Source organism: Aptenodytes patagonicus, chromosome 6 (assembly GCF_965638725.1).
Source record: "Aptenodytes patagonicus chromosome 6, bAptPat1.pri.cur, whole genome shotgun sequence".
In the NCBI taxonomy this organism is placed as follows: Eukaryota; Metazoa; Chordata; class Aves; order Sphenisciformes; family Spheniscidae; genus Aptenodytes; species Aptenodytes patagonicus.
This window is the reverse complement of record NC_134954.1, coordinates 12,963,033-12,985,424: the sequence shown is the minus strand read 5'-3', so window position 1 is coordinate 12,985,424 and position 22,392 is coordinate 12,963,033. Positions and strand designations below refer to the sequence as shown.

General features: G+C 48.5%; 1 protein-coding gene across 4 annotated transcripts in view; it reads right to left on the bottom strand.

Moving 5' to 3' along the window:
• DIS3L2 (DIS3 like 3'-5' exoribonuclease 2) overlaps positions 1 to 22,392 on the bottom strand; it is a 198,186-nt gene that overhangs the window by 38,509 nt on the left and 137,285 nt on the right. For all 4 annotated transcript variants that reach the window (XM_076341193.1, XM_076341190.1, XM_076341191.1 and 1 more), the window contains one exon: positions 1,785 to 1,864. In XM_076341193.1, coding sequence (XP_076197308.1) covers positions 1,785 to 1,864 — 80 coding nt within the window. The remainder of the gene's footprint in view (positions 1 to 1,784; positions 1,865 to 22,392) is intronic.

Below are 22,392 nucleotides of genomic sequence, written 5' to 3'. Positions count from 1 at the left end.
AGGGCTTAAGAGGATAAGCGTCTGTGCAAACTCAGCGAGGCTCTCCCTGGGAAGTGGGATCCTGCTCCCCCGAGGCTGGTCAAGCAAGCTATAAAATACAAAGCACGGGGCCCCGCAGGGAGGTACAACTGCTGTTTGGATTCCTCAGATGCGCACAAAGTCTGGGTTTACTTGCAGTCCCACTCATCCTGCCCACACCGTATTTTTCCAACCCATGATCCCGGCTGGCATGGCTTGGGGTGGCTCGGCTCCCACGCTTGCCAGAAACGCAGGTCACAGCCATACAGCTCTAAATCAACAGCTGCCAACATGCTGCAGCTACTTTGTCACATGCTGGACCACTCACAGCTAAAAGCAAGGTTTCCAAGCAGAATTGCTATTGGCCTTAGCGCTTAAACAAAATAGCTCCACTCCCGTCCCCAGAGTTTCCTCAAACAATGGCACAAAACACCCACCAGAGCCTGGGGAGAGGAGGGTCTGTGGCAGAAAAAAACACGGCTGCTGATTTTTGAGATATACGCCACACAATTAGAAACACTGGATCTATAAACATCCTTAACAAAACCCAATAGGTCTGGGGGTTTTCTCTTCCTCGCTGTCCATTGTGTGCCGCTGCCTTTAAAAATCTCAGAAACAAATGCTCTTCCCTCGTTAATTTTATGCTTTGGCGCTGAACTGCACGTTTCCCTGTTAGCTTGGTGGTGCTGGAGGTACCAACTCTGCTCATCCACGCCTCTGGGGCCGGGATAGTTGGGATGGGACTATTACCATGTCCTAATTGCCCATCCACAGGTGGGAAGGATTCTCCCAGAAATTATCTCCCTTGTTTAAACACTGAGATTTCTCAGCTTAGAAAGGGGTAGGTGCTGTTTGCGGATGTCCCTCTTCCTCATTGGGACTGTTCTTGTCAGCGTTTCAGAGCAGATCTAATTACAGGCTGTTCCGTTCATTGACAATTTCATATATCCTCCTTTTTTAGGTTAACCTTCAATAACTGGCAAGAAGCAGAACTATATGGGTGGAGGTAACAGGCTATGGATTTATGACATGCTGGTATTCAGACAAAGTAACCCAGCGCGAACACCGAAATAACCTGAACTGTGCTGCTGCTGTCAATTTGATAATGAGAATGTGATTTGAAATAAAAACATCTTGGGTGCCAATTCACTACAGCAGCTAGTAAAAATAGGCAGAATACCTAGAAATTGAGGACTCTGTGCTCCAAACACATCCAAAGCTTGAATATCATATGGTACCTTATAAAAACAGTGCGCCTGGCGGCACTGGGGCTACAGTACCACAAATGAAAGGCCACTCAGTGAACCCACGCATGAGCTTTAGCAGAGAGAATGGGGTGCTGTGTGTCTCTTGCTGAGCAGAGGTGAGGGCCGCCCTCTTCGGTGCTCTGCAGCCTTTAGATGCTTACTCCCAGTCCACGCTCCCAGCGTCACCCCAGCACAAAATAGTGCGGGTCTGAGCTGCAAACACCCCTGGGCAAAGCCTGCGTGAGTTCTGCCAGAGCCCATGGTACCCAAGAGCCAGCCTTTTAGCCAAATAAAAGCAGCTTTTAAATGCTGCAGAAAAAAGGGGGCTGCAGGGCCTCATGCATTTTAAAGGATCTGGCCTTTACAGGAGCTGTTCCCAGTTTCAGGTCAAGCCTGAAGCCTGCTTTAATCTACTTTTAAGTGGTACAAGCAGTTGTGATCCCTCTGCCAGAAGACAGGGCAGTTTCCTTTCAATGCACCTTCCCCTATCTGCTGTGTGCAATCTTCCGCAGGACTTACTTGTTGCTGTCCCGGTACTGATAGATATAACAGCCTTGAGGCATCCCACTCTCCTGGTCCAAGGTAAACGAGAGCTTCAGCTGCAGAGAGGAGAGGGGGTGGGGGAGAATGAAAAGAGAGAGAGAAAAAAAAAAGCAGCATTTTAGGCTCTCAGTCATCACAGCAACTTCAAGCAAGGCTTGTGGGAGAAAGCTTAACTCACCAACTGACACGCAAACACCGTGGCCTGGAACATACTGTGGGGTTCCAAACCTCAGGGAAAAGTCACATGCGTTGCAGAAACCTCTCGCTTTTTCCACCCTTTGTTACTATAAAGTGTTTGTGGTTCTTCTGAAATGCATGGGTCATAACGGTTCACCCCTCCAAACCCACCCACACACACCAGCCTTCACCAAAGCGATTGCGGTTCCCCTCAGACACTAAAGAAATGAGTCTTCTCCATCGGCAGCTGTAGTTCCCACGAGTCTTTCCCTGAAAACTTTCCCGGCTCCATCTCGTTCCTCCAGTGCATTAGAACAGAGGAGAAACCACAGAGGGAAAGGTGACAGATTTTTCCTTCTGTGCAGAGTTATTAAAGAGCTGTTAGAAGGGTTTGCAGTTTGGACCCGCGTCCGGCAGGAGGCTATGATGTGACCTGGAAGCTGCTTTCCTTGCAGCTCCAAGAAGGCGTTCAGCAAGGGCTTTCAGATTTCAAACACGGCTCATTTTATTTAAGGGGGAAAAATTAATCCTCTTTCAACAACAAGCAACAGAACAGTTCTGCAGGGAGACTTTTTTGCTGAAAATGTCTCCGGTGATTTTATACCCTGAACTGCCTAGAAAACAGCACAGGGCTGAGCCCTGCAACAGCCCTGCACATCCAAGCAGCCCCTTGTTCCCCAGGGGAAGGCTGCTGGCCTCCAGACCAGTGTCCCACCAGCTCCCACAGCCGCAAGGTGCAGCCCCTGGGCTCTGCAAAAGGGACGCAGACCCTCACCAGGAGCCAGCAAGCTGGCTTCAGCATCCTTCAGAAGAGGTAGCTGTGGTCTTCATGCACTGAGCGCTTTGGCTTTTTTGGGGTCACAGAGATTACTAACAGCAGGGCTGTTACCACTGCTGGATCGTGCAGGACTCTTGAAATGGTCTGGGAAGACCATCGCAAGGGCTAATAGTTGAAGATTTGTTATGATGAGCCTGACCTTTTTAAACAGGGAAAGGAGGAGAGCAGCGTTGAACCACTCCATTTGATCACAGACTCCTCTCCTCTGGGCTCCAAGGAAATTGCTAACTCAAATTAACAGCTTATTCAGGAATGAACACAGAATTAAAACATCTTTCTCCCATAGGCTGTTAAGAAACCCTGTGTGCTGCACTGCAGCACCGTGCACTGATTTTCCCTTCCCTAAAGGGTAGCAAAGTCATATGCTGTGCTCTCACTGACCCAAATAAAACTGCATACCATGAAATCATCGAAAAATTCACCATCTCGGATACTGAGTTAAGAACCGAGTAACAGGTTGAGGCCAAATCCAGCTGATCTCCCTTGACTTCTATGCCCCTAATTCTGTAAGCCATTCTGAAACACACGCTCCTGCAACAGCATGTATCACTTGTGTCCATGCTTTGCATGTGTCTGTGGCACAAGTATCACGATTCATACCGCTGTCCAGATGGCAACCTCTTATGCTCTCAACCACTACCCCTTCCTGCAAGCTCTGATCTCACTACAGCTTAGCAGATTCCTCAGATCCGTTTTGGAGACCGGTGCCTAAGGCAGGACTAGCAGGGCCAGCTGGGGACATTTCTTCTTGCTGAGATCCACGAAGCCAGGCTGCAGCTCCAGCCTTTCCAGATGCTGTGATGGCACATTGCAGCTATCTCGTGGGAGCAGGAGGTCAGCAAGAAACAAGCCACCTCCCCAGGGGACACAAACAATCACCTTGCTGTGGCACGGGCAAAGGTCACTTATCCATACCCAGAGTCCCCCAGGTGAGTTGCCCTCGTTTGGGGAACTGAAGGAGGAACCGGGAACTGCCCAAAGCCATTTTTCTGGGCCAGGTTTTCCAAAGCTTTTCTGCTAGAGTATCGGAAAGCACCTCTGAGGCAAAAGGGACAGTGGTTATCTCAGGCACAGCTCCACCTGGTCCTGCACTTTGAGGAAAGGGCACCGCGCTGCACAGTCGCTAGAGAAGAAACGCAAAAGAAAGTGTAAAATCAGGCAAAAGTGTGGCTTTGGCCACTTTCAACAACATTTCTCATCAGGGCAAACTCAGGAATGCCTGAGCCTCTTGTCTGCAGCTCTCAGCTAAGCGGGCTTCGAGCTTGCAGTAACTGAGCATCTCTGGTTACAGCTCACCTGGGCTCTGGGCCCCCGGCACCACCCGGGGCCGGAGCCAGCTCTGTGCAAGGAGACAAGTCCAGGGGAAGGGAAGGAAGGAAAAGGGCTTGGAAGGAAAACAGCCTTGTTTGGACAGGCTGCCGGGGAAAGCTGTGAGGCAATCAGGTATGGGAGGGTGACCTTTCCACTATCTGGGGGGGACAGGGTCCCATGGAACCCGCCTACCCAAAAAGGAAAGATCACAGTTCCCGAAGATAATGGGTTTTCAACTTTCTGTTATTTTAACCCTTCTTTGTCTGCTCACGGTATTCCAGACAAATAAAACACACCCTGTTTGGCAGGCTCTGCCGTCTCTGCTTACCCACCAGTGCCAGCAAGGCCTGTATAACGGGGACTATACACGGCTTGACCATATGGGGCAATACTGTCAGACAAGAGGATGCTGCTGTCACCCACAGTGACAAGAGGATCCCACTCAGAGAAATGTCAGGGTCAGGCTGTCACATGGAGAGACGTGTAACTAAAGTTCTGTCCCAGCAACCATAGCCCAAGGCAGCCGTGCTGTCGCTGATGCACAAAACCCTGCTCTTCTGCAGATCTGCTCTGCTGATGCACTGTCATGGCCAGCCAGGAGGGGGAAGAGGGGACCTGTGATTGTCACCCAGGCCAGGAGTCCTTACAGTGCCCAAATGAACAGCCATGCTCTGGCTGTTCCGCCACCAGCAATGCTTCAGCTGCCTTTGCTCATTTGGCATTTGGTCTCTGCAGGAAGCACGGAGCCCCCAGGCAAAACTCATCACAGGGCAGAAAGAGAGCGGGTAAGGCAGGTAGAGAAGGACTAGCTGAGCGCTGCCAGGAGGCAAACTGGGATGTAGAGACTGTAAGCTTCCTACTAAGCTTGAAAAGGTTGTCCACACCCACTCGATATCATGTGGTTGGGTCCTCTCTGCCGCTGGAGCCACAGGAGTGCTCCACTGACCACCCTCAGACACATGCTCACTTCTGCATGGCTGTGCTCAGCTGCAAAGGCACTTACGCTCCCCATCAACTCGGTGCTTTGGAAGGTCTGCTCCACAGACTTCTCCTCTCATGCTAAAGCTAATCTATGAGGCGCCTGCTGCCACAGATCTCTGAGAACAAAACTCAGGTGTCCATTCCCAGCTCGCTGCACTCCCTACACTACTGCTTCTCTCTGGTATCATCTTCTCCAGCAGCTGCCCTTTCCTTTTGCCTTCGTTCACTAAGCACAAAACCTCTGTTTACTTCTGAATTAAAGAAGGTTGCAGGGCAAGGCTGGAGGCAGGAGAGATGTCAGGAGCTGATCGACCACTTTATCGTTCCTCCTATCTGACTTTTGCTACAGCAATGTCACGAGACATCCAGAGCCTCCCAGATAGAGGAAGCCCTACAAAACAAGCAATGCAATCCTCCCTCGGGCACAGCTCTAACTCTTAACCAATTTGACAACATTGCTCCAACACCGCGTGCTGCTTTGAAGCTCCTTTTTTTGTGTGTCAGTGCTCCTTGTCAGAAGGCAAAGGCCTGCTGTAAAGCCAGCAAACAAACTAATACCAAGACAAAGGAAAGGGCACTGCTCTTCAAAATACCGGATTTTATGCCTGCAGGGGCAATGGGGGACTGAGGTTTCTTGCACAAATGCAAGTGCAGGGTGACCCCATCACAAGGAAGGCTCATCAGATCAAGGGATCTTCAGCATTAAACATATGAGATCATTTAATTTTACAAGACACTGCTGGGCTTCACTGGGAGAGGAGGGCGAGAGGAAATTTCCCAGCGCCATACTGCGGTGCCATTGGCTTGCACTGCCCCCTTTGGTAGCGTAGCCCTGGAACTCACATGCTAATAAAGATCCCTTTCCACTTCAATAGCTTTGCACATAAAGAAACGCTCGGCATGGTGCGTGCGTGAACTCAATGGGAAAGGGAGCTGGAACGTAGCCATGCTGAGAACAGACTGCTGCCTACCAGGCAAGCCCCATCAATAATTGAGATGTCAGAGGCACAGGGAGGTGTGTGAATAAGAGCTGTCAAAAGGAGTAATTGGGATCTGTGTGGATACAGTGATGGATAGGCTCGCTCACCACCAGACGCAATTGCAATACACCCAAACAGAAGAGGAGCAGGGCGCTGAAATTCAAAGGGGCTGGGGCAGGCTGTTTGACGGGCAGGACGTCATTGCCTCCGTGGTACCCAAAGTAACAAGCAGGCATGGGCACGTTATCTGGTGACTGGTTGATGGAGCAAGAGAATGTACTCACAACACGTGGCTGATCCTTGGTAATGTTTGGTGGCACCTACTGCAGGCCCGAGGTGAAGCTAATGCCACCTCCTTCAGGAAAGCAATCTCAAGGAAAGTCATCTCCTGTCCACAGTGGTCACTGGGCACAGGGGGCTGTGTGCACCTAACACTTGTTCGTGCAATGGCTCCACTCTCTAGATTGGCAACATCCTCCCACTCTCTATTCCTATATCCTTAAACCCAGCAGTTGGCTGATAGTGGGATGCTTCCTTGCTCCTCCTTGTTCCTCCATCCATCAGACACTGACATGCTTCACCTGCACCCAACGGTTCCCATGCACACTCCCCTGACAGTGGTGAGCAGACACCAAACCAGCGCACAGACATGGACAGACACAAGACACCAGCGAAAGCAGAAGGGCTCAGGGCAGCTGCCCTTCAGTGTACCGACAGTTCTGTGCCGCCTGATCCCTGTGGGGACCCAACGCCCTGCTCAGGCAGACAGGACTTGGTGGGGGGTGTTGGGGAAGCTGCCTACATCTTGGGGCTTCCTCCACCAAGGCCAGAAAGAGGCTTTTCAGAAATGGGGAGCAGTGCTTAACGTTGTCATGGACCTCCAGGCTTGCCTGGGCTTTGGTGCAGCCAGCAGCCATCCTCATTTTAAAGAAAATTTAGACCTGCAACAATTAGGGGCCCAGTCATGTGATAAAGCCTGGTAGCTCCAACAAGGAGAGAGCATGAGGAGCAACCTTCTGGCTGCTGAAACGCTGCCAGTACCTGTATTGACTTGACTGGGCAAATTCTGCATGCCCCTTGAGTAAATGGTTTGGCTTGGATCCCCTTGTTCTCAGCCTTGGCTCCGAGCAGCAAACCTCCGTCATTAGACGAAAAGTTTTCTCTACATATGCACTGTATCAGAGGGGTATTATCGGTTCAGCTGAGTAACCAGGTCAAAGATTTCAGATGTCCCAATTCTGGGGCAATGTAAGGGCATGCTTTGGCCAGCCTTGGTTATAACTGTTCAAGGTAATTCCACCAATGTGGTGGGATATTCAAGCAGAAAGAGTTCACCCAGGGCAAGGAGGAGAGGCAGAACATGAGCCTCCAAGACAAAAACCAGGGGACTGGATCTAAAGATTACACTGAGAACAGTCTCCTGAAAGGCAGGGGTTCTTTTCTACCCTTGGCACTCATTCAAATTTAACCCCATCTGCATGGAAGTTGAAAAAGACTGGTATCAGCTCCCTCTCAGAATAAAGGGTCCCCTGTCCAGCAAGCTTTTTAAGAATAAACTTAGTCATCAAGCAGGTTTTTATGCCCCGCCCAAACTTCAGTTTTGACCCGAAAAAAAAATATCCCTGAAGTCCTGACACTCACTTTTAAAACCACAAAAAACGAGCCATGCTCCAGTAACGTAATCACAGGGTTTTCTGGCACCTCGTCCCTTAAAAATACATCCATCTGCCTCCACGCAGGCCATCAAACTCAATCTTGTTCACAATGGATTTCCCAATTCCTGCATGCTGGAAGGACTGCAGCAGTGCTGGCTGTGCCGGCTGGACAAGCCCTTACAGAAGTGCAGGCTGCAAACCTCACAGCTGTGTTTTCACTTAAAGAAGCTGCTCTTGAGACCAAAGCATTCTCCTTCCACCAGCTTTTCTATTTGTGCTGCAGTTCAAAATTGCTGGAGAAAGACCCTGGGTAGAGGTTGAAGAACATGTGGTGAGGACAGGATGGGGGTAATAAAAGGAGAGACCAAAAGTCCTACAGTGGAAAAAGAGGAAAGACAAGGAAACTTGCTAGCAGCTCAACTAGTTACCTCTCATAGTGGGTTGAGGTGGTCCTTCCCTTTTGGCTTTGCAGAGAGAGAATGGTTGACCAATCTCAGCACCTGGTTATGGGACTGCTGTTGCTACTGGTTGCAAGTCCTGAACTGGTCCTAAACCGGTCACATCTCACCCATTGCCTCCTCACTGAGACTACTTCTCCCCATCCCTAAATGCACATTTTCCAGGTGAAGGTTTAAATTTTCTAGGAGGCTCCTGAAGCTGTCCCTGCTGCCCTGTGTCCTCAGAACTGCCAATCCCCAGGAGACAGAGACAAGCAAGGGGAGGAGTTCATTGCAATGTTAAACCCTATGGTCTGGCCCAAAGGGACCAGGCGTGGAGATTGTGATGGATAGACCTTTAAATTGTTGTAACCCATGATTTGAGTTGCATGTTATAGGAATTACTATAGCAGGAACCACCTGAACCAATGGAGGACAAGCCTTACAAGAAGCAGTGCAAGTGCAGCAGTGACCCGACCTGAGCTGGCTTTGGTGCCCAGTAACTCCACGCACCACGCCACCTCTCCTGTCCTGAGTGACCACCATAAAAGATGGAGCCCAAAATCATGGACTAAATGAACTCAGTGGCTGGCAGATTGCCAGGGCATCACTACTGTTTCTGTGCTGCTGTAGTGGACAGGCTGGAACTCCAGTGGGACTGTGTGGTGCTTAGTTGCCAGCTGGGGTTAAACCACGACAAAGGTAAAATCAGCTGTCCCATAAGCCTGCTCCTTGGGGAAAGGGTGCTCTGAAGGGGATGTCACCAGCAGCTGCTCTTCCCGCCCCACTGTCACCACTCCTGAGACATCTCAACCCCCAAACTGAAATGCAGAGCAGGCACAGGAAGGAATCAGCAATGATCATGCTGGGCACCCAGCATGCTCCACAGCCAGCCAACCTGCACGTCCTGGAGCTCCTGGGTGTGAGATGACGGTGCTGTGTTTGACAGAAACTCCTTGCCAGCCTTGCCCCCTTTCACAGGACAGAACAACAACTGGGTGCAAATGGGCAGCAGAGCAAAGGGTGACTTATTTCTGAGGGTGAGACCTCCTCTCCATTCCTGTTTTGCTTTCTCATCTCGAGGTCGCCCATGCAGAAGGGTTCTCTCTTACTTGCTGTAATACAACACATCATCTTGGGTTTTACTCATTCTGCACCACCCAAGCAATACATCTCTCTAATGTCTCTTCCCTCTCACGACATTAGCCCACAAACTACCTCTGCTAGCAGGCTACAAGATCCATGCATGTGGCTAAAGGACAATGTCAACCTGAAACCCAGTCCAGCCTAGGAAATGGAGCTGAAACTCATTTGTGGTATTACTCCGGTCTGAATCCCTCTGCCCATTTCTATTTTACAATCCCATAGTTTACTCAAATGTTATTCCTCTCTGCTGCTGCCTGCATTATACAACTGCATAAAATATATGCAAAGCCAGTGAATCCCTGACATACGGGAAGAGAGCAGACAGCTTTGCCCCCTTCTTAAACTAACCTTCTAGGCCAGACGTTCCCAGCCTGGGACCCAAAGCCACTATAAGCTATTAGTAAATTATCCCACTGGCAGCCGCAGGTCTTCCTCTCCAAATATCTTCCCTGGGATGCAGCGAGGACCCTGGGGTCTTCCCATCATGGAAGCTGTTCCCCATCATGGGGAACACCAACGCGTGTTCCCCAGCACATATGAGGGCTGCTCTGTTGCTGTCTAGTGGCACCCCAAAAACTCCACTACAGGTGGTCGGGCAGTGCAGCAAAACCAGAAAGAAGTGTGGCTGGATCCTTTGCAAAGATAGGTGAACGTTGTCATCAAAATGGCAAGCTGGCATCATACCCTTGGCTTTTATTTCACAGCTGCAAGTCAAAGCTGAAGAGCCTTTCTGGAAAGATGGGGCAGGAGACAACTTTCACCACTTGGCAAAAATATAAACTGCAAATAAGTTTATTTTTAAACATTCACACTTGCCTACATCGGAAGTTTCGAACACAGTATGCAATCCGCAAAGAAATGGATCCAGATTTATTTAGAAAGAAGAGCTGAATACTTCCGTTCACTTTATAATTTATAAACTGGATGAGCTCATTCTCTAGATGCATGATTAGGAAACCACAGGACTAAAATACAGATTATACAATTGCAAAGGGTTTACATTGGTGGATTAAAAATACCTTCTTCAGAAGCTAACAAATTGTGACACCGCACCGCATGCTCTAGACCACTAGGGAACTGTCAATGAAGTTAAAAGTATTTTCTACACATACATCAATTTTAAAATAAAAGCAAAACATCCTTAGGAAATGCCACATAAAAAACTGTGACACTAACAAGATACATGCCAAATTTTACTGCTTGGCCGTTTTATGTTACTCAGCCTGTCTCTCAGCCTCTCTTTAAAGCACTCCCAGCTCTTGCACTTCTCCCAGCCCTGCCGGTGGTCTGACAAAAGACAATTTCACTGATTTCATCTTGTGCAATAACAGAGACTTCACAAGCTGGGCTTCACCAACCTCAGCAGAAACGAGAGGTTTTGGGCTGCAGAAAATTCTTGGATTTTGAAGACTGATGATGACTTACAGGCCTTACAGGGCTGTGGGGAACAATTAGGTCCTGCCCAGTCCCAATGGCCTCTTCTTCACCTGGGAGATATGGAAATTCATTTGGGAAAGCAGGAATTTGGGAGAGGAGGATGATCAAGACTCTAGTAAGAGGCTAGATTGCAATCAGGAATTTGAAACAACCCCAGAGACTCATGGAGAGCCAGGGCTGACCCTTCTCAAAGTCATTAGAGTTGCTGGCAAGTCAAATCTCCCTGTCCCTAAAGAGGCTGATGGCTGGAGGGCAGCGCTTGGACACCACATACCTTTTCAGAGAGTGAAAATTCCCCAGGAGAGACCAGAGGCCAACAGCCAGAGGCCAGGGGAGCAGCACAGGGACCCGTAACTGGTGTGAACGGGAACAGGCAAGACCGGGGTCTGCTGCACGAGAAGGGAGATGGTAAATGCAGCCGCTGACACCACACTGCCAAAGCCCGCTGGCACCAGCAGCTGGTGCAGAGCCTGGAGAAGGGGAGCTTGACACTAGCAGCACCCGCCACTGACACCCAGGACTGAGAGAGACCCCGGGCCTCATAATCCCCGGCTCATCGGAAAGCTCAGGGGCTGGCCGAGCAGCAAATATGTCCACCGCTCTGCAAATCCTGGAGCAAACAGACCAACCAAGTGAGTTAAAGTAACCATGAAAAAAAGGAAATATTTCTCACTATTAGCAAGGAGAGAAACTTTAAGCGTACGGCTGATGTAAAGTTTCCCCTAAGCTGACAAGTGTCAGCAGCCGAACAGACAGGCGTTTCTGTGCAGCCACGGTGCCTGCAGCCTGCCGGTCGGTCATACCTGGGACCCGAAGGGACCTGAGGGACTGACACCAGCTTTTTCACAGGGTGGGCAGTATGGAAGTCCATATATATGCCATTTTGATCTGATGAAGAAAAGCAAAGCCTGATCAGAAAGGGATCCCTAAGTCATTTCTGTCCCAAAACAGTATGCGAGAGCCTGAAAGACTTAAGAAAAGCAATTGGTGTGTTCCACGCTTGCTTTAGATGAAAGGTGACACAGCCAAGTGGAAAACCCTCTCTAAACTCGCTGCTTGGTATGTCATTATTAGAGGGTACTGCAGGTAACAGGTCATTATCCCCAACTGCTTTTATTTCAGACACCTGACAGTCACGTCTGAAAACATGGTCTCAGCTTACTGACTCTAGGTTTAAGCAGCCTGAAGTTTAGCTTCACTCTTGGCCCTGCTATTTTGCGAGAGCCCACGGTCAGTAGAGAACAGCGTTGCAGAAGTCAGCAGCTCCCAAAGAGACGGCAGATCCAGCCACTGATGGATGCACAGCTCTGCTAAGGAACATAACGCCACAAAGAAAACATGACATGGCTTGCAGGTCGTTTCTTTAATGGAAAACAGAACAATAACACCAGCAACGGTAAACATTCATTTGATTAAAAGTAAGGGGACAAACAGCCCTTCACAAAGCGCTGGATGGTTTCTGAGAGCTGCCCCAGTCTCACACCAGTGACAGATCCCAAATCAGCGGTTACCTGAAGGAGGACGGGACACCGCGCTGTCTTCACATGGCTCGAGCCACAGGGAAAGGCAAGGTAAGAGCTGTGGGTGCAGATGTGTCTGTGCATGTGGCAGGAGGAAAAATGGTTCGGTGTCTCTTATTGCACCCAACTATAGTACAACTTTTTTTTTCCCCCAAGCGCCTTGGAGGATGCTGATACACATTTTACAAATCAGCCAATTTTGTGTCTTCCCTATGACTATTTTGTGTCTTCCCATAATGTGCCCAGTCTTCGTCATTGCTGTTGGGAGGAATAAGGAGCCGAGGGCAGATCAAACACAGCAAATCCTATTTTCTTAAATTTGTTAATGCTAACTGCTTCCCCTGCTGAGCCACTAATGGAGCTGTGAGAACCCAGGAGCACAGATTAATTCAGTGCCCAGGTACTGCCTCATGCCTAGAGGGGTTTCCGTAGAGTTGCACTGGAAGACAGACAAAAGCTTGTAATACCCTCCATACAAGAGATAAACCCATTAAAATATGAACAGCCCCTGTGCAGACATGATAAGAGCTCTGCCAGGTAACAAGAGAGATCACAACAGGATTTCCAGGTTTAGCTATATCTGCAAGCCAATTAAACTGGAACTGGGACTATGAAGATGCAGAATGCCCTGACCACACCACGCTGATCTCAGTTTGACAGCCATGCCATTCTCCCCCATTCTTTGGGGTGCTGCTGTGAAATAGCTGGCAGTCCCAAAGTCCAGCCCTAGCACTGCTAACTCAAGCTTTGCTCGTTCTCTGGGGACAATCTGGACTCTCTTTCAGCTTGTTACAACCTGCCAGGACTGCAGGCAGCAGGCAACTGTGCTGTGTCCTTGGCCAAACCTTCTCCCCCCGCACTGTTAGCAGCACGGGATGGGAAGGCATCTCCTGCCATACACACTCAGCCCACTGCCTTCCGCAGAGCATCTTCTCCACACACTGCATGCCATAAAACGCTACCCAGCATCCCACCATGGCTGTACCGGCTCCCTCCTCCCCAGGCAGAGGCGGGCTGCGTGCCACGACCTCCTCTCTCTTACTTAACCAAATCTCGCGGTATGCCTAAGCGCGATTGCTTGGTGCACGAGATCCAAAGCTTTCCAAGGACATCCCTGCCGATTCCCACGGACGGCAGGAGCTGCCGCCATTAGCACAACAGCCGCTGGCTCTTGGGCTCCCCCAGGGATGGGCTGGCTGTGGCTCGGTCGAATTCCTCTGGCAGCAACCTGCTCCTGCTCACTCTTTCCTAGGGACCTTGCAGCTCCTCTGTCACAGGGAAGGAAGCAGGAGTGGATGGGGGCCAGGTGCCTTGTCCCAGCGAGGCCAGAGCCCCGCTGGCAGGGGGTCGGGCACCCTGCCCTCCAGCTAACCCACAGCCAGCCGTCTTCCTCCAGCTCCGATACGGCTGTGCTTCAGCGGGGAAGCGATTTCTGCATGTAGATGCTTCGGAAAGGGCTCTGGCAAGGTTCACTCTGAAAAGGTGTGGTGTAAAATGTGAAGTATTTTTGTAGGGCCAAGTTGATGTCAGAGCCCGCGACGCTGCTGTCGATCCCTGGGTTGGAGCGTGGGGGTTAGGATCAGTGATCTTCTTCCAGCATTAATGCACAGCAGGCTGTTTATAACCCTCTATTCCACACTGTTATTTAACATATGTAAGGGGCTCGACATGGTTTATGTTCAGTAGTTGTGGTTTCCAAGCAGTATTGTATTTCTTCAAAATGAAGATACATAATATTTTAAAACTATTTTTAAAACCAGTCACAAATCTGCAATCTTTTATGTCATTCCTCCTTCCTCCTATCAAACCCAAACCATAACACACAGTCTCAGAAGACCAGCAAGCTCACATGCAAGAGCTCGGCTGCAAGAAACGCGTGTGTGCATGTACACACACACACACACAGAGGGAAACTCAAAGCTGTAATTCAGTTAAATTGGTACAAGCTATGTTTAAGGTTTCAAAGACATCCGGGATGTAGTTCACTGTTTAGAGTTGTGGGTACCAGCACGCCGTATGCGGAGAAGGAGAATCTAAGAGCTGAACCAAAGCATGAGGTATTTATTTAACAATCTGCCTCAGCAAGTGTAAGGAAATTAGAAGATTTCCTGCCCCTGGGAGTTCAGCATACTAGCAACCTGATCGTGTATCGTCCTAAAATTTCATCACTACCTTCCCTTGCCGGGACTGACCCCATCCACTCCTAAAGCAAGTCACAACACAACTGAATCTCTAATTCCCATTTTTAACATACCCCTCCACACGGCAGAGTTGGCTGGGGCAGGGAAGTCTTAGAAAAATCTTTAGAAATCATCCTTAAAAGACAGTCTGTAAAGCACTGCTCCCTAGAAATGCCTGGCTTCTGCAGAGCATGGCAGCTCTTGCAGAGGCCTCTGGTTTTTGCAGTAGTTTTGCATAAATCAGACTTTCCAGTTTCCCAGCTTGATGGACTTGGGGCTTTGTTGGGTTAATTTTGTCCGGTCAGTCCTGGAATTGGAGTTGTCCATACCAAAGCGGTAAATTTTAAAGGCAGAAACCAACACCATATTTTACAGAGACAGTCAAGTTCTTAAAATTAGTTATTTATTCCAACAATATTAAAAGGAGACACGCCGCTTTCTCAGTCATTTTTCCATTCGTAGTATTTTTTTTGTTTTTTTAAACCCATGAGCCTAATCCTTAATTTCTCTATGGAAAAGCTGGAAGAAAAAGATCACAGGGACGAAGGATCAGCCTCCTAGAGCATCCACTGCGCCTGCTCACCCTTTGGAGAGGTTGCTGGGTTTGTTGTTGAGATGATTTTTTTTAAATACACTCTGAAAGTAAATAAATAAATAAAAATACCTCCAGGCATCGGTATCAGTTTGTGAAGGAGACCCAGACAATGCACGGGAGGCTAGAAAGGAGCCAGTAAATTCTAAGGGTGTAGAACAGGAGAGGAGATTAAGCCTGGTGATTAAATTAGGTAACGCATGAATACATTCCAATGTGCAACATCACTCAAGCACTGGACAAAACACATGGCAACAATGGAAAGCGCTGCCCACGAGGTCACCTTTAATATGATTAGCCATGGACGCCTGAAAGGAGATCTCCCAAGTACCAGCGTGCTAACCCTCCTTTGTGCAGGGCGGAGAAGCATCCTCCGAAAGCCTTTGAGGCTCCGTGAACCCCGCACAAACGGCTCCTGTGTGTTAAGGGATGTGCCCAAGTCCATTGAAAGCAGGACACAAAAAAAATGAGCCTCGAGGGCGAGCGTGCTGAGAGCGGCTTTTGTTCCCCGCTCGCAGGGCACCGGTGGGAGCTGTCCCCAGGGTGTCCTGCCCGACAGCTGGGTCACCCCACGTGCTCTCCTGTTCCGCTTGGACTTTTCAACTCCTCTGGCCCGCATTCACCGGCACGGCTCGCCTCTTTGAAGGGGGAGAAAGCGCCTCATCCATCACTGACACGAAGGGAGTTAATTCACTTCTTTACAACTGGAAAGGCTTTTGCTGTGAGCAGGAGGGAGTGCAGGAAGAGTAATGAAATCCAAAAGGGAGCCAAATGATGCTTTCCTCTGCTAGACGCCAGCGCTGGCAGCACTTGCTGCTGGCACGGCCTGTGGTGGGTGAAAGGAGACTCTTTTGTGGTATGCCATTAGCTACTTCCAAGGCCTCAGTTCATGTTTACCACAGCCACTGTGTTACTTCACTTGGTATTTTTTTCCAGTCCTGTTGATCGTACTGCAGAACTGACCGAGTCCGTTTGGAAGCCTTGCTCACAGAAAGCAGAAACAAATTGCTTTTCGAAAGGACTATTTTTTTTTTCTTCCCTAAACCAAACCTCACGCTGCTTTCCATAAACCAACCTAAGGCTGAAATCCCCACTTAAAGCTGAAGAGCAAAGGTCCCTGCTATGCTTTGCCCGCTCTGGTTATTGCCCAGCCATGCCACTTGCCCCCAGCGTGGCAGCGATGCCACCAGCCGTGGGAGCGCTGAGCTATGCTGCCTGGACTGCACTAGAGGGCATCTTGCACCCCAGCATTTCTCTGCACCACGCAACAACTGCAGCCACGTCATGTAAAACCCCGTCACAACAGCAGCCAGCAGGTTGTCTTGTCAACTGTAATGAGAAGAAACACTCGATGACATTAAAGATAATCTCGTGTGAGTCACTTTGCATGACTACCTTGCTGTAATCAGGTGAGCCCTTCAGACTGCTGAACTCTACCCCAGAGGACTTTGGCACACTCAGCCGAGCTCCTCGCAAGGTTTCTGCAGGCCTTTAGTATTTCAGATTCCAGGCAACGACTAATCAGGGACACGTGAGGGACAGGCCCAACAGCAAACTTCTTCCACACACTTTGTATCTGCACGGCTGGGTGGGTGAAAGTCATGGAGACAACCCCAGGAGGAACTTGCTCTGGCTACACAGGTCCCAGCAGCTACAAAGGCTCAGTGACAAAGCAACAAAAAACACGGCACAGGACCGCTACCAGCTGAGCTCCTGCTATTGCCAGGAAAAGGAAAGGATCATCTCCTAAAGCCCTTTCCAGCTTTACATTTCCACGATGCCATAACTGGCAGCTCAAGCCTTGACACAGCACATCCCAGGCACCGCACTGTCACAGCTGACATTCAGCAAGCTGTGAAACGCCTACCCTCTCATACCAAAGAGTCACCTTGGACCCTTCTAATAGATCTCATAGACTCTCATGGGATCTGCCAAGACTGAAGATCAAGCCAGTTTCTAACGAGACAAGGTAGACCGGGCAGCTGCACGCTAGTTCTAAAAACATTTGGGCCAGCAGCTCCATGAGGGAGGGTAATTTTTTTTTATTTTAGACAAATTAAAAAAACCCTCCCCAAACATAACTCTTTCAAAATGAAAATCAGTGAGGGTTGGGAGAAATGCCTGTGGTGGCACCCATTTCTTGGCTGTTTAAGCTCTTTTCAGCAAGTCTTCCTCCTTTGAATTTTATTTTGTGCCCATCGCTATGCTACCACTATTACAAAGGCTACTTGTAGCTAAAACACTGATCTTCAGTGCTGGGTCCGAAGCAAGCTACAGACCTACCAACAGCAGGAGCAAGGATGAACCAGGCCTGACAGCACACCAAGCCAAAGCTGTGCAAGAAACCCACCAGCCCAAAGAAGTTGGTTGTAGAAGCTGCCTGCCTTTCAACAATTTTTCTGAAGGGATGAAGCCCATATGATGTTACTTTGCCCAGCTGCTTGGGGGTTAGGACAAGTCCTCTCTTTCCTGCAGTGCTCAGCTGCAGACGGTAGCTGTGAACTCAAAAGAAAGAAGGTCATCAAGTTCACCCTGAGGAGTAGCCGTTTCTCCCTACAAAGTGGGCACACAAGGGCAGGTTTAACACACCTCCATCTGCTGGATTTCTTCATCCCAAGAAGCATGAACAACATCTTGTTGGTCCTGGCATGTGGAGACCAACTGGCTTCTGTGCTGGGCCTGACCTATGGAAACTCCATTTAGATCCCGTATTTCTATCTGGCCTCTCTCAGTATTCATTGTCTGCTCTAGACTTCATCTTAAAACTCCTGGGACACTGAGCATTCCTCCAGCATGGAGAACCTCAGAGGGTTCAATACTGTTTTGCACTCTTTTAAGAAAAGAGACATACCTGTCTGCTATCTCAGCTGGTTGCAACAGCACCATGTTCATGGTCTTTAAACTGATTTCAAGGAACCTGTACAAATGCTTGAGAATTTGAAAAGAGATGACCACACTGCACAACAAGGATTTCAAGGTTGGTCCCCTGCGTAAAGGCTATTTGACAGTAGCACCCCTTGGCACCACGTTATGGATCCATCAATACACCTCCCTCTCATTCCTACCTAAACATGAGAAACCAGTAACTCCCTGGCTCATTTAACCACCTATATGTTGCCCACTGGCTTTTTTAAAAAAAATGCAATGCGAGCACAGTATTAAAGACTATCAACCATCACTTTCAGTAATGCTTGAAAATAATAAAAAACAGAGAGCTGAAGTGAAAATTCAAAACCTCAAAGTAATTTCAACCATACATACATGAAAAGGGAAAAGTTTATACATGATGCAACAGAAAAAATGACTCACTTTCCGAAATGCCAAAGCCTGTTTTAGTTCATTCTGTTTTCTATACCTGCTAAACACATCACTGACAGAGAAATCATTTAATAAATTGCATTTTTTTTAAATCCCATTTTAGCTATTTAAGCATTTTGTTTCCTGGTATTGTGGGCCAGGTTCTACTCTAACATGCTAATCAGAAGTAAAGTGCTAGCTGGATCAATGGGGTTTCTTCTCAGAAAAACAAGGAGATTAAAACAGAGACCTTGAAATTGAGGTGAAACTGCAGCCTTAAAGCTAATGCAAAACCTCCTGTTGATTCATGGGACTGAGAATTTCTCTGTCGGAGGGCTGATCTCAGCGTTGCCGTGAGACACCCAATAAGCTACAGCTTTGCAGTCCCCCAAGGTAGTGATTTTGCATGGCTGGTTTCTTCCAGATGTCTGAAGTCTCTCAAACCACTCTAATCCAACAAATTCTTGAGGCTACTTTCTCACTGCCTCTTGCCTAGTTTTCAAGTGACCATCAATTTAATGGTAGCCCATCACAGATGGGCAACGGACTGTAGCCAACTCGGTTGGTAACTAATTAGCACAAATGCAATATATCTGCTACCAGCCTAGATCCAAACTGGAGAATGCATTCCCTTCAGAGAGCAAAGTTTAATTCTCCTGTCAGGTTATAAGGCATTGACAATGCAACAACTTGTGAATACGTATCTTTGGGGAGAGATGGGTATTTGCATCTCAAAATGAGAGCAGGAAGCAACAGGGAACCACAGTGTCTCCCACAACGGAAGACAGCGCTGCACAAAGAAGGAGCACGTTCAGGGAGGAGATCTTTCTCAAATCTCAAGTATGGACACATCTCAGAAACAAAGTGCAACGTGGACCAAGAACCTTATCTGGATGTCATGCCTCATGCTCCCATTTTATGCAATTATGTATTCAGGGGAAATCTACACTCTGAATTATGCTCGTATGCTTGAACAACTTCCTTATTACCATATGAAGATGTGGAGAAGGGCAAGGTAAATGATCTAGACTACTAAAGACAGATTCAAAGCCACTTGCTTTCAAAACAAAACCAAGAGGTTGCTCAACAAAATGTACTCCCAATGAATCACTGCAAACTTTAGCAGGGCATATAATTTCAGGAGACGTGGGCTTGGACTTGGAATGTTTAAAGATAAACCCGAAAGTGGACTTCAGCAGGCACTGACTTCCTCAGATGGGGCAAGATCAGCTCCGTCCTCAGCTCAGCTGCTGGCATCTTGGCCAAGACTCTTATAGCCTCATTTCAGAGGGCTGTGGAAACCACAGGTGCTCTCTGAGCTTCTTTGTACTTCAGCATCCATATGCTATGGATGAGAAAAGATAAAACATCCCAAGACTCAGAAGGAATGATCATGCCCAGAGACACGTGATAAAATGAGTTGTGGTCATGGAAAGCAAGAATTTTTCCCTTGCTCTCACTTTGGAATTCAAATGAGAAATCACAGAACTGCAATGTCTGAATCTTTCATCCCCTTCCAAACGTTGTCTTTTGTCATTATACAATTAGCCTTTCTTCCATTTACTGTTAGGTGAAACAGAACTGGCTCTGACAAAGAGCTGCTACATCTTCACCTATGGCAGACTGATCACATTTGAAGTTACATCACTCAACACCCAGTGACTCCATCTAAAGAGAATGATGGATTAGCCATGCAGTCAGCTCTAATTAATACCTGAAAAAAACCTTGTCAAGTCTCTGTTCAAATACGTGATAAACGGAATCTGAAACAAAAGAGACTTTCTGATGACGTCTGTTCATCGCTGGGGAAGAAAAACACCATCAACTGGAGGGCAAGACTCTTGGAGCAAGGACTGTTTCCTCAGTAGAAAATGTAAAATAAGAATTTCCTCCCAGCACTCACCCCACATGCACCTCTACAAAAACACATGTTTTCCTGGGTTTTATCTGTCTTGCCATCAGAGACACTGAAGAACCAGATGGTTTCTGCTTCACTGAGAACCAGTTTTTCCATCCTGAACCTCTTTCAATATAACCAGCAGAAGCCACTACTTTCCCTACCAACCTCAAAAATACCAGTGAGTGGCTTGCTCAGCTGGATCAAGCACTGAATTCTGTTCATCTTAGCTATCAGCTTCACGTTTGGGACACGTTCCATCATACTAAGCCACCACCTGCCACAGATGCCCTCTCTTTCCCCTAGAGATGCTATTCGGCACTGTCTGAGGTCCCTATGAGCAAGTGACCCCAGGCTGCCCGTCACACAAGCATGGGCAAGACCCATCCGTGTCCAGCTAGCCCAGGAAATGAAGAGATGTCTACTTCATGTGTGAATTCGGAGTACCTGCAAACACCTTCAACCCTCCTTGCAGGTCAGCATGTGATGACTGCCAGCTCACCCCCCTTCTACAACGGCTGATCACCAACTGGATTCAATCGATAGAAAAAGCCAAGCAATTTGGAAGGTATGACGAAGTACTGCCCACTGCAACTCTGTCCTGTTCAAGCAAGAGAGACTTCTATGGGATAGCAGCACACTGACTTGGTCCTGGCGCATGTAGGCAAAGCCTGAGAACTGAAAGGACTGGGGAGAGAGACCACTTGTGAAACACGCTGATTGCTTCTGCGTTGCAGAGACGTGCTGGCCACAGTTCAGCCCTTCATGCTGATGTTGCTTGTTTCTCTGCTCTGCACTGTGAGAAGTACCTGCTGGGGAACTGGGATAAAAAAAACCTGACCTTAACTGGGCCAGCAATAAACAGCAGAAACAAAAAAGCACCAATTCTTATTCAATAGCTGTCAGTAATAAACGTGAGAGGAAGAGAACGGTCAGCGTTGGCCTAAGGCGCTGGATTTGGCCTGGGAATCAGGAAAAGGCTGTCCTGCCAGCTCTGCCACTGACTCACCGCGTGAGCTCAGGCAACTGTTTCACCTCTTCATGCCGTTCCCATCGCCTGGAAGGATAGAGCCGGCCTCCCCTCTGATACTTGCTCTGAGGCTGGCAGATGAAAGAAGCTACTGCTGTGACAGACAGCATCTCAGAATTAAAGCATAAGACCCCTTCTTTTTGGAGGAGTTTCTGAGCTTGCAGGTCTATGGTAGATTTAATAAGGGTTAAGCTGTGTTTGTTTAGAAGAAAAACACTTGTATATGACCGGAAAATTTGATATCTGAGCTAGTGGCTGGAATACTTACTCCAGGAAGAATAAAGTCATAACCCACTCTTGCATTACTGATGGTAAATTAATGCCAGAGCACCACTGTGTGGGGAGCTCCTTCCCGGCCGTGTTTGCCCAGACATCTGGCTGCGGTGGCTCCCAGCACGACTCTCTACAGCCGAGCCCTGCGCTCCAGCGTCCAACTCCCCCCTCCTGCCGGAGCCAGCTCGACCACTTCACCACCTGCTCCTGCTGGGACACAGCTGCTCAGCTCTAAAAGAACTATCGGGGAACGGCAGGACATGTGCGAGGACATCAATCCTACTCACACCCCTGGGAGGACTTCATTAAAATCCCAGGGCAAAAGATTAGATTCTGAGGGCTTTCCACTCAAAATCCTAATTTAATCAAAACATTTTAAAACCTACTGGCAATGCAAACATCTCCATGCAAGCAGAGAGATGCTAAGCCAACACAGACCCCCTCCATAACGTGATCCCGCAACGCCTCCTTCCTGCGCGCATCCTCGGTGCATGTGTAAGCTGCCCGACCTGAGCCGTTAGCTGTTCCTGACGACAATGATGACATTTCATATTTGCCTGCAAAGTACCATGTTCCCCTGTGGTATTGTAGGAAAGACATTTCGAAGATCATTCCTACTTTGCTAACACACCTTTGCAAATGCATTTCAATTACTCCTGCGGGGAAGAGCAGTATCCCCCAGTAGAAAGCTGTGGCCTTGGATGCTCATTTTGACGTATTAACTGGGGCTATGCAAAAGACATAAAATCCCCAAAGGAAATTAATCTCCAAATACATCCAACATCCCCCCAGCTGCCTTATGTATCACACAGTATAAGCAACTATCCGTAATG